We start from the raw sequence: 14766 nt of genomic DNA on the forward strand, positions 1-14766 counted from the left end.
CTTTGACACACACTCAAGCCTTGCCTCCGCCAATGGTTCAAAAGGAGGAGAGCGCAGGGCAGCGAGGACAATAGATAGGTCCCACACAGGTACAACAGGGCGTGTGGGAAGGTGCAAACGTCGGGCACCTCTCAGAAACAAGGCAACATCCTTGTTACGACCCACTGTCTCCCAACTCACCACTGAAAGCCAGCAAGAGATGGAGGCAACATAAAGTTTCAGAGTGGATGGAGAGCGACCTTGAGAAAGCAGTGCTTCAAGGAAAGTTAAAATAACAGAAATAGGACAGTGTACAAGGTCCTCATTTCTTTCCTGACACTAGCGGCTAAAAACCTTCCACTTATAGGTGTACACTAGTCGTGTGGAAGGGGCCCTGGCATTAGTCATTGTGTGTCCGATGTCCCCGCCATACTCCGAGAAGGAAATGTCGGGCCCTGTAATGGCCAAACCCAGAGTTGGAGGCGACTGGGAGCGGGGTTCAGGATCTGACCCCCCAGCTGTGACAGAAGGTCCTTCCTGTGGGGAAGAGTCATTGGAGAGTTGCAAAAGAACCTGTGCACCAGTGGAAACAAAGTCCTCCGTGGCCACCGGGGGGCCACCAGAAGGAGCTGATATCCTTCCTGAAGGACCCTCAGGAGTTTTGGGCCTATCAGGGGTAGCAGCGGGAATGCATAAAGCATCCTCGGCCAGTCGTGCAACAGCGCGTCCCTAGGGGACTGGCACTGTCTGCCAGGGATAACCAAAGTGGCCAATGTGTCGTCTCTTGGGATGCAAATAGATCCACGGCTGCTCTTCCAAACCTCTCCCAAATAGCCCCAACTAGCTTTGGGTGGAGCCTCCACACACCCGGTGGTGGATACCCCCGAGATGGGATGTCGGCCGGAACATTCTGCACCCCTGGAATGTCGGCCGCTCTCAGACTGGCAAAAAGAGGGGCTGCCCAGGTCAAAACCTTCTGGGTCAGCCTTGGTAATGTCATCGACCGTGTTCCGCCCTGATGGTTGATGTGAAAAACCACAGACGTGTTGTCTGGCTGCACCAGAACATGCCTTGCCAACAGGTCTGGGAAGAAGTGCCGCAACGCACACTGCACAGCCTACAACTCCACAGCGTTGATGTGGTGCAGCTTTTCCTGGTTAGACTATGTCCCCCGAGCGATCTGTCGCTGCCCCGACGCCCCCATCCCAAGGTGTAAGCATCTGTAGAGACAACCTCTCGATGGGATGGCAGTGAACCCAGTGGAACCCCCCTCGCCATGAATGCTGCATCTTGCCACTGAGCCAGTGACGTGAGGCATTGAGGGGACACCCGCAGTTTTCTGCGACAGTGTGACACACAAGAAGGGTCCAGCCTCAGGCTGTTGAGCCACATCTGCAGTGGTCGCAGAGACAGTAGTCCCAGGGTTACTACCGTAGCGGCAGCAGTCAGCTTTCCCCACAGACAGAGATAAAGAATGAAGGGGGCTGGACAACCGGGAAGAAAGGCAGGCAGCATCTGCAGAATACCCTCGACATGCTGAGGCAATGGTCGAGTAGTTATAAAGAGAGAGTCCATCGCGATACAGAGAAACGTTACCTGCTGAAATGGAACTGGGTTGCCCTTCTGCCAGTTCTCACGAAGACCCAATAGGTCTATGTGATCGAGCAAGGTGCGTGTGTCTGCAGCGACTTGAGTTTCTGTGGGTGCACAGATGAGCCAGTCGTCCAAATATGGCCTGCAGAGGACACAAGGCTGCGGCCACGAATCGCGTCAACACACATCACATTTTGGAAAATAATTAACTTTATCACAATATGCAAATATTTTCAGAAGGACCTGTATATATAAATTAGTAGGGTTATAATAAGAAAGAGTTTAACATCAGCAACTTCTTAATTCAGAGTCTCATGACCAAGAAAATCCCCTTCTAATTGTAAAGGCAAACCTCTGCAGTCATTTTAGAAAAGCAGCCTGGATGTGTTTGGTGTTAGTGCAGACATTTAACCTGAAGGATTCTCAAAAGAAAAAAAATCTAATTTATTTACCTACATGATCAATGAACAGATAGAAACACAAACGATTAGTTCTGTTAAAAAAGGAAACTGTAAAAGGATCACAAACAAATATTCATGTTTTATTTAGGGAGAACATAACCTGTTTACATGTATCTGTGTTTTTAAATGCTGGTCCTGACCTGCGGACTCCGCTCGCCAGGGGGCGGTATGCGGCTGGCAAAGAGCAGGAAGTGCTCAAAATGGAGGAATGGAATGACGCGCTTCACAACAGCGGGAGAGCGGCATAGAAAACTGCTTTATTGACGGATCCATTCCGCGTCTTGTGTGTGATATTTGAGGTTTGGAGAAGCCTGCTTAGATTAGAGTTGCTGCTGCTGTAGAGCAAACCGGATCAAACAGGTAACAGCAGGAAGTTAGCTGGATTCTACCTCAGGCTAAAGCTAACTGTTAGCGCCACTCAGCAAAGATTTGGCTGAATAAGAGATGATGTGGAGAAAATGTTTAGACATTTTAGCGGATAATTAGACTAACATTAAAGTTGAAACGTCACCGTTGTTAAATGATCAGCTATTACTGCTAACCTGATGTAGCATGTAGCCGTTAGCTTGAAGCTCTCTGGCCTCCATTCATTAGCAGAATCCTTATTAACGTGCCTCCTCTTTACCTTAAGTCATGTTCACCATAAATACAGCAGTTTAAAGAAAACTATTTTAACATTGGGCTATTGGATGTCCCGTTAACATTTACGTAGCTGCGAAGTCACGTCATAGTTGTTTAATTGTCTCCTTAACTCCCTCTTAAAATCTTAGATTAGTTCTTTTAGAATATTAACTTAATGCTCCAAAGCATCAGAGGTGATTCCCGGCTTGACATTCAGTTTAATCAGAGCAGATTCTGCTTTTAGATCTGCTGGATTTTCACTTCAGTTAATAGTTATTTAAGCCCTGAGGGTCTGAGGAGCGAATTATACATGTAAAATAAAACAAGTTCAGCTCCCAAACTATAGATCAGAAATATAATTGTTTGTGTGACAGAAAGGCATTGAGGAATATTTTTCAGGTGGAACCGTTATTTTAAATGTTACCATGTCTGATTTATAGGTGATTAACCAAAGAAAAAAAAAATAAAATATTTTGTCTCCCCCAAATTTTATTTCCCAAATAAACAAAAAACACCATGAAAGCCCATTAGAAACTCTAGAAGAACCTCAGACTTTATAGATCCACATCTTGACTATAATTCAGGCTAATTTTGACTGAATTAGTTGAAGCATGTTTGTTCCACAAAGGTTTTAGTGGGCAGTGATCTAGGAGGAAATTGGATTTTAGTGCTGTGGTGCCAAAAGTGCAAAAATTAATTTTCCCGCTCATAAAAGGGTATCTGATATAATCAAATATGCTGATTTCCATTATTGGAGACCTTCAGCATAAGGAAAAGCCTTTGCTATTAAGATTTAGCCGTTGTTTCATTGAAATTTACCAATAATATCACCTAACTGAATAGTAAATAAGAATAACAGAGCAGCTAACGTAACGCATGCCGGTTACATCACCTGAAATGATCGCACAATGACCTCTGACCCCTCCTTAGAAAAGTCTGAGCCTCTAGGCACACATTTCAGGTGAAATTTTAAATCTCATTTTGTTTACACAGATTTAAAACAAAAAAGTATTTGTGAAAAAAAAAATGGAAACATATTTTAGAAATTTTAAAGCCCCATTTGAAAGATGTGTGGATAAAACACCATGCGAGTTTGTTTTGGTCATTTCTATAAACAGATAAAGATCAGCAGGGCCCTTTACCGGGCCCGCCGGGGTGGGAAAAGGTACAGCTGCTTTCACTGCTTCTCTTCCTGCAGGCGGTGATGGAGCCTTCAGAGGAGCCGGGGCCAAACTGTGGCCCTCAGGAGGTGAACCCTGTGTTCCTGCAGCAGCTTAGAGAGCTGGACATCCCAGAGGAAGCAGCCAAACAGGTAGATAGATCTACACATAGACATTATACACATAGACGCCTCATTGGACGCTGTCGGCAGTGAAGCCAATGTACCTAGAGGGTGGCCATCTTGGATCAGACCACAGTTCAGACAGCTGTTATGAATGAACAGGAGGCGCTTTAGATCTGATTTTAATCACATGAAAGACGAGTCGGAGATAATATTACAATCATCTCTTAGATGTCACAAGACCAAAAGATATTTTAAAATAACCTTTCAGTTACATTACACAGATTTATTCAGCTTAAACACTAAACTGAACTCAAACTGCATCAGATGTATACAAAGTTATATATTAATATATTATGTTTTACGTGTGTGTGTGTGTGTGTGAATATATATATATACACACACATGTGTCTAAAGGCTTTTTGTCCTTAGAAGTTTTCTAAACTTTTTCCACAACTCTTTTTCAAACTGTTTCTGTATAATTTCTGTCTATGTGAACAATTGTTCTTTAATCAGTTAATGTGTGCCATATATGATATATCTTTATATTTTAGAAAATGTTTTTTTTGGTTTTAAGGGTTTCTGACATGTAAGAGATTATTGTGATATTATCTCTGACTCTTTCATGTCATCAAAATGAGATCTAAGGCGCCTCATATTCATTCTGACAGCAGCTGTTGGAACTGTGGTCTGACCCAAGATGGCCGCCCGCTAGGCACGGTGGCCAGCGTCCAGTGAGGCGTCTATGGATCTATTCACACAGATCTGCTCTAGTAATGGATGCGTAAAGGTTCTATGTATCTGAATCTGTCTTGTTGGTCCCTTCAGGCATTACTGCACACTCGGAATGTGTCTGCTGAGGAGGCGGCCATGTACTACTTCAACAAACTGGAGAATGAGGTGCCCATAAGCTAGCCTTAGTCCCCTGCAGGTACACGGTGGTACTTTAGACCCAGTAGAGTTTGTCCAAATCCAAATCTCAGTGTGCCTTTGTCTACGGTGTGACACACAGGAGGAGGGGGACGATGACCTCATGTTCAAGATGGTGTTTGTGGTGAACATGGACCTTGGCATGGGTGTTGGAAAGGTAAATCCAGCGCTTCAGTCATGGTGAAGATCAGATTCCACCAGCCTGTGAATTTTCAGATTTGTTGAATCTGAGCTGAAAGGTTCCACTTGTTAGGGCTCTTATGACTAAAGGAACAGGAAACTTTATCTCTGTTATAAAAAGAAACACAATTTAGCTATGTTTGCTCAGCAATCCATCAACAACACTTGATTTTTGAGAGATAAGGTGAAATAATCGGCTTGAAAATATAAACGATCATCTTCAGCATGACTTGCACCTTTCTGAGCAGAAAGTGACCGTACCCTTCAACAAGCAGCAGGGGGCGGTACACGAACTCTCTACAATAGGGCTGGGCAATTAGTTGCATTTGCAATTAACAAAGCACAATTTTAAAATCGCAGAGGGAACAATTTTTAATTACACTATATTTAAGAAGAGTAAGATATAAAAACAATGTCCCTTCAGCCCTCTAGGGGGCGGTAGCAGTGGGATTATCATAGAGAGAGTAGCAGCTAGCAGCAGATCCATGCATGCATGCAGAGGGAAGCACTTTTTCACACAAAGCTTACAGTAATGGTCTGCAGCAATGCACTGTGGGTAAGCAAAATGTTTAAAATGCTAAACAGCTAAAGGCTAGGAGTTAGTGCACAGGAAAGACGAGGTAAAATCACAGTGTCTGTTAAAAATAATCACTTTTTTTTATTCCTGCCCTACTTTACGATCCGTACTATCAGCTCATCTGTGCAGACAGATATAGGTTTCAATAAATGATGCAATCATGGTACTAAGAGCACTTATTTCCACACTTAAATTGCTATAAAAAAATGCTAATACCTATATTTGTTTTATGACTTTTCTGAGACTATTTTAATGCTTTTTAAATTTTCTGACGTCATCATGGGACATGCTCAGAGCAGTTAATCTGATTAAACCATATTTATACTTCATTTTAGTTGTTTCTTTCTTTAGTTTACGCACTATATACCATAATGTTAACAGGAAAGGAAAATATTAAATTCTAAAAGTCTAGATTGATGTTTAAATCCAAAGCTGCTAAAGTTAGCTCCTGGAATTAGTGCAGGATCCCATTTCCTGTACAGATCAGGAACAGAGTGATTAAACAGAAAGGATTTAAATGCTTTTATTTTCTCAGGAAATACATCAATAACCTTTAAAACTGGAACTCCCACTGGCCGCCTGTTTGACGGACGCCATTTTTCCCAATGGAACGCATGAGTAGTGATGATTAGGCCTGTCACCATTTAATGGAAATGACGTAATAATGCATGCATTTTCCTGCCAAAGATAAACACACTTTATTTTCAACAGAACACTTAACACTGGAACTGGTTAAAAAAAATAAAACGAGAAATAAAAATCTAATGGATTCTCAGTCTCTGTTAACTAAAAACGCACTTAAATAAAAACTAAGCACAAGATAAAACCACAGTGGAAATAAAAACGTATGTGGGGGTATTATGTTTGTAATATGTATGTTTTCCTCGGGAGTTCATCCTGTCTATCAAATGTTGCAACATTTTTCAAAATGCCGGCTTTTCACCAACATTAAATGGAAGCATCTCTTTAGCAATTAAATGAACTACGCTGTCTGAGCGCGCGCCACTTTGCAACGTCGTTTTTTTATGCTGCCTGTTGATTAATGGCTTCAGTGATGGAGGACTGTCGCAAACCTGAAGACGCAGGCGGATCACCGCTCGTAATTTTTGTTTCCAGCTGGAGAAACTTTGCTGGGCGGTTGTACCTTTAGCTGCATGTGAAGGTTGGTTGTATTACTGCTCTCAGTTGCTGCTGTTTTATGACAAATGCGACGTACTGGCTCGCATAGGTTCAGCGGTTCGCCTCGGTCATTTGGTTTGAATCTGAAATATTCCCACACTGCGGCTGTTGCGCTCGACTTTTAAACCAGTTCCATTTCGAGCTTCCCCCCCCAACATAACAAGTTTTTTTTTTTTTTTTTTTACCTGGCTAACTCCTCATGGGGCTCTAAAGCTGCAGAAGTACTACCTGATGCGACAGTCCACTCTTCCTCCCTCCCTCAAAAATGAGGAAGGGGAGGGGTCAGTAGATGGCACTGGAGTCTTCATCCAGCGTCATCAATAGGAGAAAAACACAGGCAGACGATATAGCCGATAAATTAAATGATGTGGATAATTTTTATTTATCGTTCGGTTAATTGATTTATTGATTATCGCGACAGGCCTAGTGATGATGTCATCAACAGAAATAGATCTAGTGTGCGATATAAGCTCATTGTGAATATGTAAACCTCAAAACAGGTCGAATATATATTTTTAAAGGCTGTATTATTTGTATTAAAGATAAATCAGTAAACTAAATCAGACTGTTTTACTGCACAGGTTCAAAGTTTGAAATTACAGTTTGATTTTCCCCACAAACATTTCCTGCACACCTCCTTTTCACGTTTATGAGAAACATCATATGAGCGTTTTTTATGCCGTGCTGACGCTCCTGGCGCTGCTTTCTTTGCCTCGCCAAAGATGCTCTACTGCAGAGGGGTGGGGGGGGGGGGGCTAGTAACCTGCGGATCGCATGTGGTCGGCACGCAACTGTTTCACCAGTTCAAGGATAAAATCTCTGCAGGAGACAAACCAGAGGCGTTTATAGCTGCGATGTCCAGGGGATCATATAATGCAGCCTCAGGCCGCCTTCGCCTTGGAGCTTTTTACAGGATACTTTCTAATCATCGGATTCAACACATCCACACTAACCTGTAGTAGCCCGCAGGCCGTGGTTTGGGCCGCTGAGCGGACCGGCTCAGGTGATGTCAAACCTTAGAAGATTCACTATCGTCTGATGGGTCACTGATCTGTCTGCGTTGATGATCCTCAGACTCGTCAGCCGCCTTAGGTTTCCTCTGAAAGCCAATATTTCCGTCTTATCCAAAGACTTCTGGGTAGAATGATGGTTGCTAGGCAACGGTACTGAAGGTCGATCAACCACAGAATTTACAATGCAAAACTAATAGAGCTGTCAGAATGACTGCTGTGGGCGATGGAGGTAAAATTAACCTGATTTATTTTTTATGTTTTTATTTTATAAAAGAAACGATGCGGAAATAAAGGAAGTAAACATGAGAAACGTATGAATAATGTAAATAAAGTTCTTTCCCTATAAAATATCAGAACCGTCAAAATGACGGCCTTGGGAGTTCTAGTGTTAACATGTTATGGTTTAGTACGCTCGCTATTTTAGGGATGTATATCTGGTTAACGATGAGCTGATGGTGCGGATGGGGTAGGGACAGGCTGTCTGCTGGTCCCAGTAACGTCCCCGGTGCTGAATGTGTGCAGCTCGCCGCCCAGGTGGGTCACGCTGCGGTGGGCTTGTACCAGGCTCTACAGGAGAAGAACAGCTGGAGGGAAATGGCCTGGAAGTGGGACAGCAGCGGGTAAGGCCCATTCTCATCCCAGACATTCCAGGAACCAGGAAAACCTCCTCCCACCTTATCCTGGTAGATTTAGTCTGTTTTATTGAATTTATACAATAAATTTCATGGTGTTCGTTGTGGGATACCAGTAATATTTGGAAACACCTCTGCACCCAGGTTCCCACAGTGGCTGGATAGTGACAGAATCACCAGTTTGACCAGCGTGTTTGCTGACTTTTTTCCAAGATGTAAATGATGTGAGTTTGTTGTTCATACAGCGCCAAGAAGGTGGTGCTCCAAGGCACCAACGTGGCCCACCTGCTGGAGCTCCAGGCCCTGAGCCTGAGCCTCAACCTGCCCACCTACCTGGTCCAGGATGCAGGTCTGACCCAGGTGGGTCTCTGAGGCAGCAGATGAATAACTGAGTCATCTATCGGTCTGATGAAGGTTTTTTTATGGAATAACAACCGTCTCTGCAGGTGGAGTCTGGGTCCCGCACTGTGTTGGCCCTCATGGGAGCAGAGGAGATGGTGAACAATGTCACCGGCAGCCTGAAGCTGCTCTGAGGGGCTTTGGAGACAAATCTCTGCAGTGGCACCAATCAACCAGGAGGGGGCAGCCTTTCTCAGAGGCACAAGAACGTTTGGGTTCCATGGGCTAAAACCGCACTGAACCGGAACTGAATCAACCCACCGCTCGTTTACTGTTACTATCAGGAAGAGGACATTCCTGAATCCGATTTCCACCCACCTTCTTCCTAGCCGGTCAAAGAAGCACTGTCCCACTGGTGATGGTTAGTTTAGTGGTTGTTTCTGTGCCTCCCTGAATGATATAACCTCCAGAGTACAAGCTTTCTGTGTCCACATGTTGTCATCTTATCAGACTGCAAAGATTCAGTTTTTAGGTAAATGAGGAAATTCTTTGTTTCACATTTGTGTTCTAACTTGTATCAAAGCTCAAACCCGGCACCAAAAACTCCACTAACATTTGGAACTGGCTCTAAATATGTCCGCCATGGATGATATGCTTAGGTCATTTAAACATGGATGTGTTTGTGGTTATATTTTATTGCTCATAGTGTCGCATTTTGGGTGCCGAGTTATGATTATGCATGAGATGTAAAATGTATGACTATTTAATCTGACATTAGAAGACTGTCGTATAAACTGTTAGTCCTGATGTTGCTGTATCAGTCTGTTGATCATTAAAAAACCTACATAATCAATGCTGATGGTGTGCTTCATATGTAATCCTGATGGAGGGGGTAGCCACGCCCCTTCCGGCCATACAGCGGCGTCTCGTAACACCCCCCCCCCCCCCCCCCCCCCCCTCCTTCCCTGTGGCTGGCTGAGGTCATCTGTGCTGTTTGGTTTTTATTCAGCAGATGGAAGAAAGCCTTAGAGGGAGAAATAAACATTACAATTACTCACTTCAGAGTAAAGAAATGGAAAAAATGGTGGAATGAAGATAAAAAAAAAAGGAATCTCTAAAGTACAAAAGTCTGTATTAAATGGAAATATTAATGAAACAGAAGTAAGAAAAAAGCGATTAAGAGGAAAAAATTGATAAATTTGAAGGATGCAGAGAAAAATAAAATGTACCGATGAACTGTAAAACTTATGAACATGAAAGGAAGAAATTGAGAAGAATGGTTGGAAGGACGGCCCAAGAATGGAGCCTGAAAGGAATATCAGGGAATGAAGGTAATATAAAGGATGAAGGAAATTATCTTCAGAATACAAAATTAAAAATAAAATTTGATAGATGTAGTTGTTACACACGTACAGTAGGTGGCGGTATGCTTGCGATCTGCCATAATAGAGAAGAAGAAGCGTCACATCCATTAAAAGGTTCATTATTTTAATGTTTTTTTCCATTTTCTCCGTTAAACAGCTTCTCTGACGTCATCAGTAAATCTGATTAAACCATGTTTATCTGCATTTTAGTTGTTTGTTTCTTTGGATTATGCACTATAGACCATAATATTATCACGAAAGGAAAAAATAAAACTCAGACTAGATTTAATTTTAAATCCAAAGCTGATAAAGTTAGCCACCGCAAGTAGCGTAGGAGACGACTGATAAAACAGCCCGATTTGAAGGACGGGGCCGATGTATCCTTGGTTTACCCAGGATTCATTGCGAGATCAATCAAGCCGGCTGCTCCGTGATCAGAGGAAAGGTTACATGGCGCCGAACAGTGGTGAAAATTGGAAGTTCAGTTTAATATAATACAAGTATGTGAATAGTTCCTTGTGAAATGAATGAAAATAGTTGTTTTAATGCTTATAGAGTCAGATATGTGGTGGTAATGTTTGATTTATCTAAAGGTTTTTATCTTTTACTGTGTAAATGGGTTTGGCTGGAATTTAAGGACAGATTCTAACATATCTGCAGTGTGGGGACTATAAATCTGATAGGATTTTATTGGTTTTTGCACAATAAGAGATTTTTTGTTGTTGTTGAATATTATTATTACCCGCCACAGGGTAGACCTGTTTGAATTCACAGCCAAAACTCTTCCGGTCTCCTTATTTTCACGGACTTCGAATGATCCAGTCCAGGTAGACCGCCTACTTAGAGGATGCAGCCCATGAATTCGAACAGAGCCGTAGTTTAATTTAGGTTTTTTAACAAAATAAAATTGAGGGCGACCGGGAAGCGCAAATGAGCTGATGGCGCATGCGCAGAAGGGATCGGGTAGTGACAGCCATTGACAGCTTTAAATATCTAGAAGGCCTCAACTAGTTTTTAAAACCATTTTCTTTCCTGTCCAATTCCTTCCCATTTTTCTCAGCGGTTGTCATTCCACTGTTCCACAAGCTCAGAGTCACTGAATTAACTCTGAGTTTAACCCACCCCCTTGGGGAGCAGTGGGCTGCCATTGTGCTGCGCCCGGGGAGCAGGGGGGGGATAAGGGTTTTGCTAAGGGACCCAGAGTGGCAGTCTGCGGGAGTGGGATTTGAACTTTGAACCTCAGGATTCCAGGATCTACACTAGGCCGCCAATTTCCGAGGCTTGACTTTCCTGCCCCTCCCTGCAACACATGACGTTGGGTCTTTCAGCGCGTCCAATCGCAGGCCGCCCCCTGGTCTTATGACATGACAAAGCTGATGACGTAATCTTGAATTACACAAAGCTAATGTTAAAGAAAGCTGCAGGAAGGTATCGGTTCATTGTTCCTGATTGGTGTTTCCCTGTGAGGATGTGGTTCCATGTCAGAATGAAACACCTCTGGCTGCCAAACAACATGGCGGTCCTTTGTCAGCCTCGGACATTTCACTAAGCCGTTTATTTTGGCGTCTGCGTAGCAGTGAAATAATTCTGTCTGAAAAGGATTTAAGTCACAATCCAAGCCGGAGGAGAGGGCCACTTTCCCCCTCCAGATGTAAGTGACAGGCCGGTAGGTGGGGCTGACCCAGTGGGCTAACCCTGCCTCCTGCAGCCCTGGAAATGAGCCCAAGAGACCCCGTGCGGCTAACGATTACCATTATGCATAAACAGCACTCGTTCCAGAACAAACAAGTTCTAAATACATAAAATAAGGTAATCCCACTATAAAAATTAGGTTAGCTCCATTGGAATGTTATATTTAAAGAAAATTTCCGGCATCGAAGTCGACATATATCCTTGGAGTAGCAATCTGGCTCCCAAATCCATCTACATGCTCCTTTCCGTGTGCTTCACCGCCCTGAAACTAAAGGATAAAACCCTCTGACTGGAGAGGTACTCGCCCTATTTCATCCTGCAATGGAAACTAATAATCGACACTTCAACTCACCAATAGAATTCAAGTATTTTCCGTAAAACCGAAGGAAACAAATTTTAAGGTCCAATCAACGGCAAGAGGCGGGACATCTGGAAGGCCCACCCATACTGCCTGCCCCTGCACGAAAGCATCGGAAACCCCGTAGCTTGATTGTGTGTCCGTTTGGTTGGGGCCTGTGGTGGAAGCCGGCGAAGAGGAGGGGGGATGGGCGCTCCGGAGAGCGTTAGTACCCGAGACAGAACCGGAGCCCCCGTATCACATCCAGCGGTGTATAACCCATAATAAACAGCGACTGTAAATATAAAAGACACATCACTGGAGTTGTTAACCGGAATTTATAAAAGACACCTATGGATTTAGAGGAACCTAACAACACAAGGGTTTTGACTTTTCGACATTTTTTGGGAGATAGCAAGAACTTTGTTTCCTAGCCTTGAGGAGGGAGCTACTTGTGGGGCAAAGGATAGAGGAGACTCCGAGGGGGATATCCAGGCCTACTGGTCTAATTGGAATTGATGTTGGGATACTCCAAGGACTTCCATACTCCACGGTTCTGTCTGGTTTGTAAGGGATTTGGAATGACTCTTTAGGTAAGCACCTGATATATGCAACACCTTGTTTTACATTTTAAGGTTTTTATGAAGAATTGAACCAAATCAACCCTGTTTTCTGTCTGCCATGACTATGCGGCTAACTGGGCTAGCAGACAACCTGCTTCCACTGAAGTTTCTTCCAACAAGTTTCTGTTGGAGACGTTAGTATTTCCTTCTGAATGTGATGTGTTTGCTAGCTAAAACAGCAGCTAAGATCAGATGTGGAGGCAGTGATCCTCCCAGGGCTGCTGCTTCTCTGCCTCTTTCATCAGTCCCTCGTGTGTTGTTTTTTTTTTCTTAGTTTTCTTGCATCGTCAGAATTACTTATTTATGCCAGTTTTTCAAATAATCACGATCAAACCCTGTATTCAGATTTAAAAACTTTTATACATGTGCAATATTTTGAAAAACAAAACCCTGTTTATTTCCATCGTCGGTGTTAGTAGATTTAGTGATTTGTTTTTGGATTGAATGCGGTAGAACTGGTGCAAATAAGTGAAAAATGAACCGTCTCCTTGGGGGTTTTAGAGTAAGTTTCCCCCAAAGAGGCGTTATAACATCACCAGGTCTGTTATTAAAGCGCTGCTTTATTTACCTGTTTATGTCTATTTTTTTAATAGTGCAGTTAAAGCTTTAAATAAGTCTGGTGTCATATTTGTGATGCTTTTAGGTTCACAGGCAGTGGGCAGGCTAACCGTTAGAAATGTTGTTTATATAACCGTTTAGGTGGTTGTTTTTTTGGCCGCATGGTGTTAGGCTTTCTTTGGGTGTCCAATGAGATAAAACCTTTTGAAAATAAACTTTTATTCCACCTGCAGTTATGTCTTTTTCGACGACTCCTAGCCTAGCTGCTAACAGCAGCTAGCATACCAACCGGGCAGCAAATGCTAGTAGCCGCTGGGCTAACTTGGTGGCTGTTCTTCAGCTGTGTGTGGCGGTCTGTAGCCTCCATCAGCTCATCTGTGGTGTGACTGTCCTCCTGGGTGGTGTGGGCCGGTGGATCTGCTGCCATAAGGCGGCCTCGGTAAGCTCATCCCCTGCCTGATGTGAAAGCAAACAATCCCTGGTTCAAAGTCGAACCTTGTCTGCTTTATTTTTTTCCTTTTTTTACTTATGGTTTCCTTTTTCTAACACGTGTGAATGTTCTCGATGAGAAAGCCTGATCTTGTAGTTAGTTAGCTCCGCTTCCTGCCTCGGTGGAGGCTGAGAGGAGCGGCTGGTATCGCCCCCATGTTTGTTGTTTCAGTGGGAGGAAATCTCGGTAGTGTTGTTGATCTCCGGTACCAGCGATGGGCCACTTCTTAGGGAAACGCTTTTACACCTCACTATCTCGTTTTAAACTCTTAAATAATTGTGTATATTTTCTGGAGACTCTGCATTAGTTTGATATTTTCTCCTTTATAAATGTCACATTGGAACTTTTAAAGAAGCAAACATTTTAATTTGTGGGTGCTATCATTGAAGGCTTGCTGGTTTGCTCTTAAAATGCATGTGAATAAGGGAATAACATGCAATATTTATGGCAAAACATTTTCCCTGAACTCTCCAAACATGTGATTAGTTCATATGAATAACCTTGGGCTTTGCTACAGCGGGTATGTTCCTGCTCTTAGGATTCCATCTTGCATTGTTCTGTCAGACTCTAAGGCTGTTTTTCAATCTGTGTACTTGTGCATTCTCGTGTCCTCGTGAAACGTCATCAGCCTCAGCCCTAGTACTGTTCCAATTCACTAGAACAGCAGTCCCCGGATGTTGTTCTGTCCCCTCCCTCTTTACCCAACATGCATCAGAGAGGACTTGTCCGTTCTCCAGACTGACAGCTGTCCCAGCATGCACTGCGGCAGCAGCAGCTTCCAGGTTAGCGCTCACAGAGATCAGAGTATTAAGTTAAAAGTTCTCTTCTGTTGCCGTTGTTCAATAAAATTACGTCTTAAGATTGGAGCGAGAACTTATACTAAAATTCTGAAACTGGGAGGACCTTCCAAGAGAAT

At 43.3% G+C, this 14766-nt stretch overlaps 2 protein-coding genes across 4 annotated transcripts in view; both read left to right on the forward strand.

The window, feature by feature from the left end:
- Window positions 1-2210: 2210 nt before the first annotated feature.
- si:dkey-19e4.5 (UBA_like_SF and PTH2 domain-containing protein) lies at window positions 2211-9640 on the forward strand. The gene is made up of 7 exons (XM_038276646.1): window positions 2211-2393; window positions 3853-3966; window positions 4765-4836; window positions 4949-5023; window positions 8338-8435; window positions 8693-8807; window positions 8894-9640. Exons 2-7 carry the CDS (start codon window positions 3859-3861, stop codon window positions 8978-8980), a joined length of 555 nt encoding a protein of 184 aa, XP_038132574.1. The 5' UTR covers window positions 2211-2393; window positions 3853-3858; the 3' UTR covers window positions 8981-9640.
- Window positions 9641-12326: 2686 nt separating this feature from the next.
- Window positions 12327-14766, forward strand: part of setd5 (SET domain containing 5) — a 36403-nt gene continuing 33963 nt past the window's right edge. For all 3 annotated transcript variants that reach the window (XM_038276659.1, XM_038276676.1, XM_038276669.1), the window contains exon 1: window positions 12327-12772. The gene's annotated coding sequence lies outside the window, so the exon portion shown is untranslated. The remainder of the gene's footprint in view (window positions 12773-14766) is intronic.

Source organism: Cyprinodon tularosa, unplaced genomic scaffold, assembly GCF_016077235.1.
Source record: "Cyprinodon tularosa strain WSP-4 unplaced genomic scaffold, ASM1607723v1 ctg1006, whole genome shotgun sequence".
Lineage (NCBI taxonomy): Eukaryota > Metazoa > Chordata > Actinopteri > Cyprinodontiformes > Cyprinodontidae > Cyprinodon > Cyprinodon tularosa.

What these genes read in the sequence shown, in the direction of transcription:
- si:dkey-19e4.5 (XM_038276646.1), top strand. Translation starts at nt 3,859, where the DNA reads ATGGAGCCTTCAGAGGAGCCGGGGCCAAACTGTGGCCCTCAGGAGGTG. An exon ending in TCAACAAACTGGAGAATGAG is followed by an intron (nt 4,837 to 4,948) that starts GTGCCCATAAGC and finishes TGTGACACACAG; the next exon opens with GAGGAGGGGGACGATGACCT. An exon ending in TTGGCATGGGTGTTGGAAAG is followed by an intron (nt 5,024 to 8,337) that starts GTAAATCCAGCG and finishes GAATGTGTGCAG; the next exon opens with CTCGCCGCCCAGGTGGGTCA.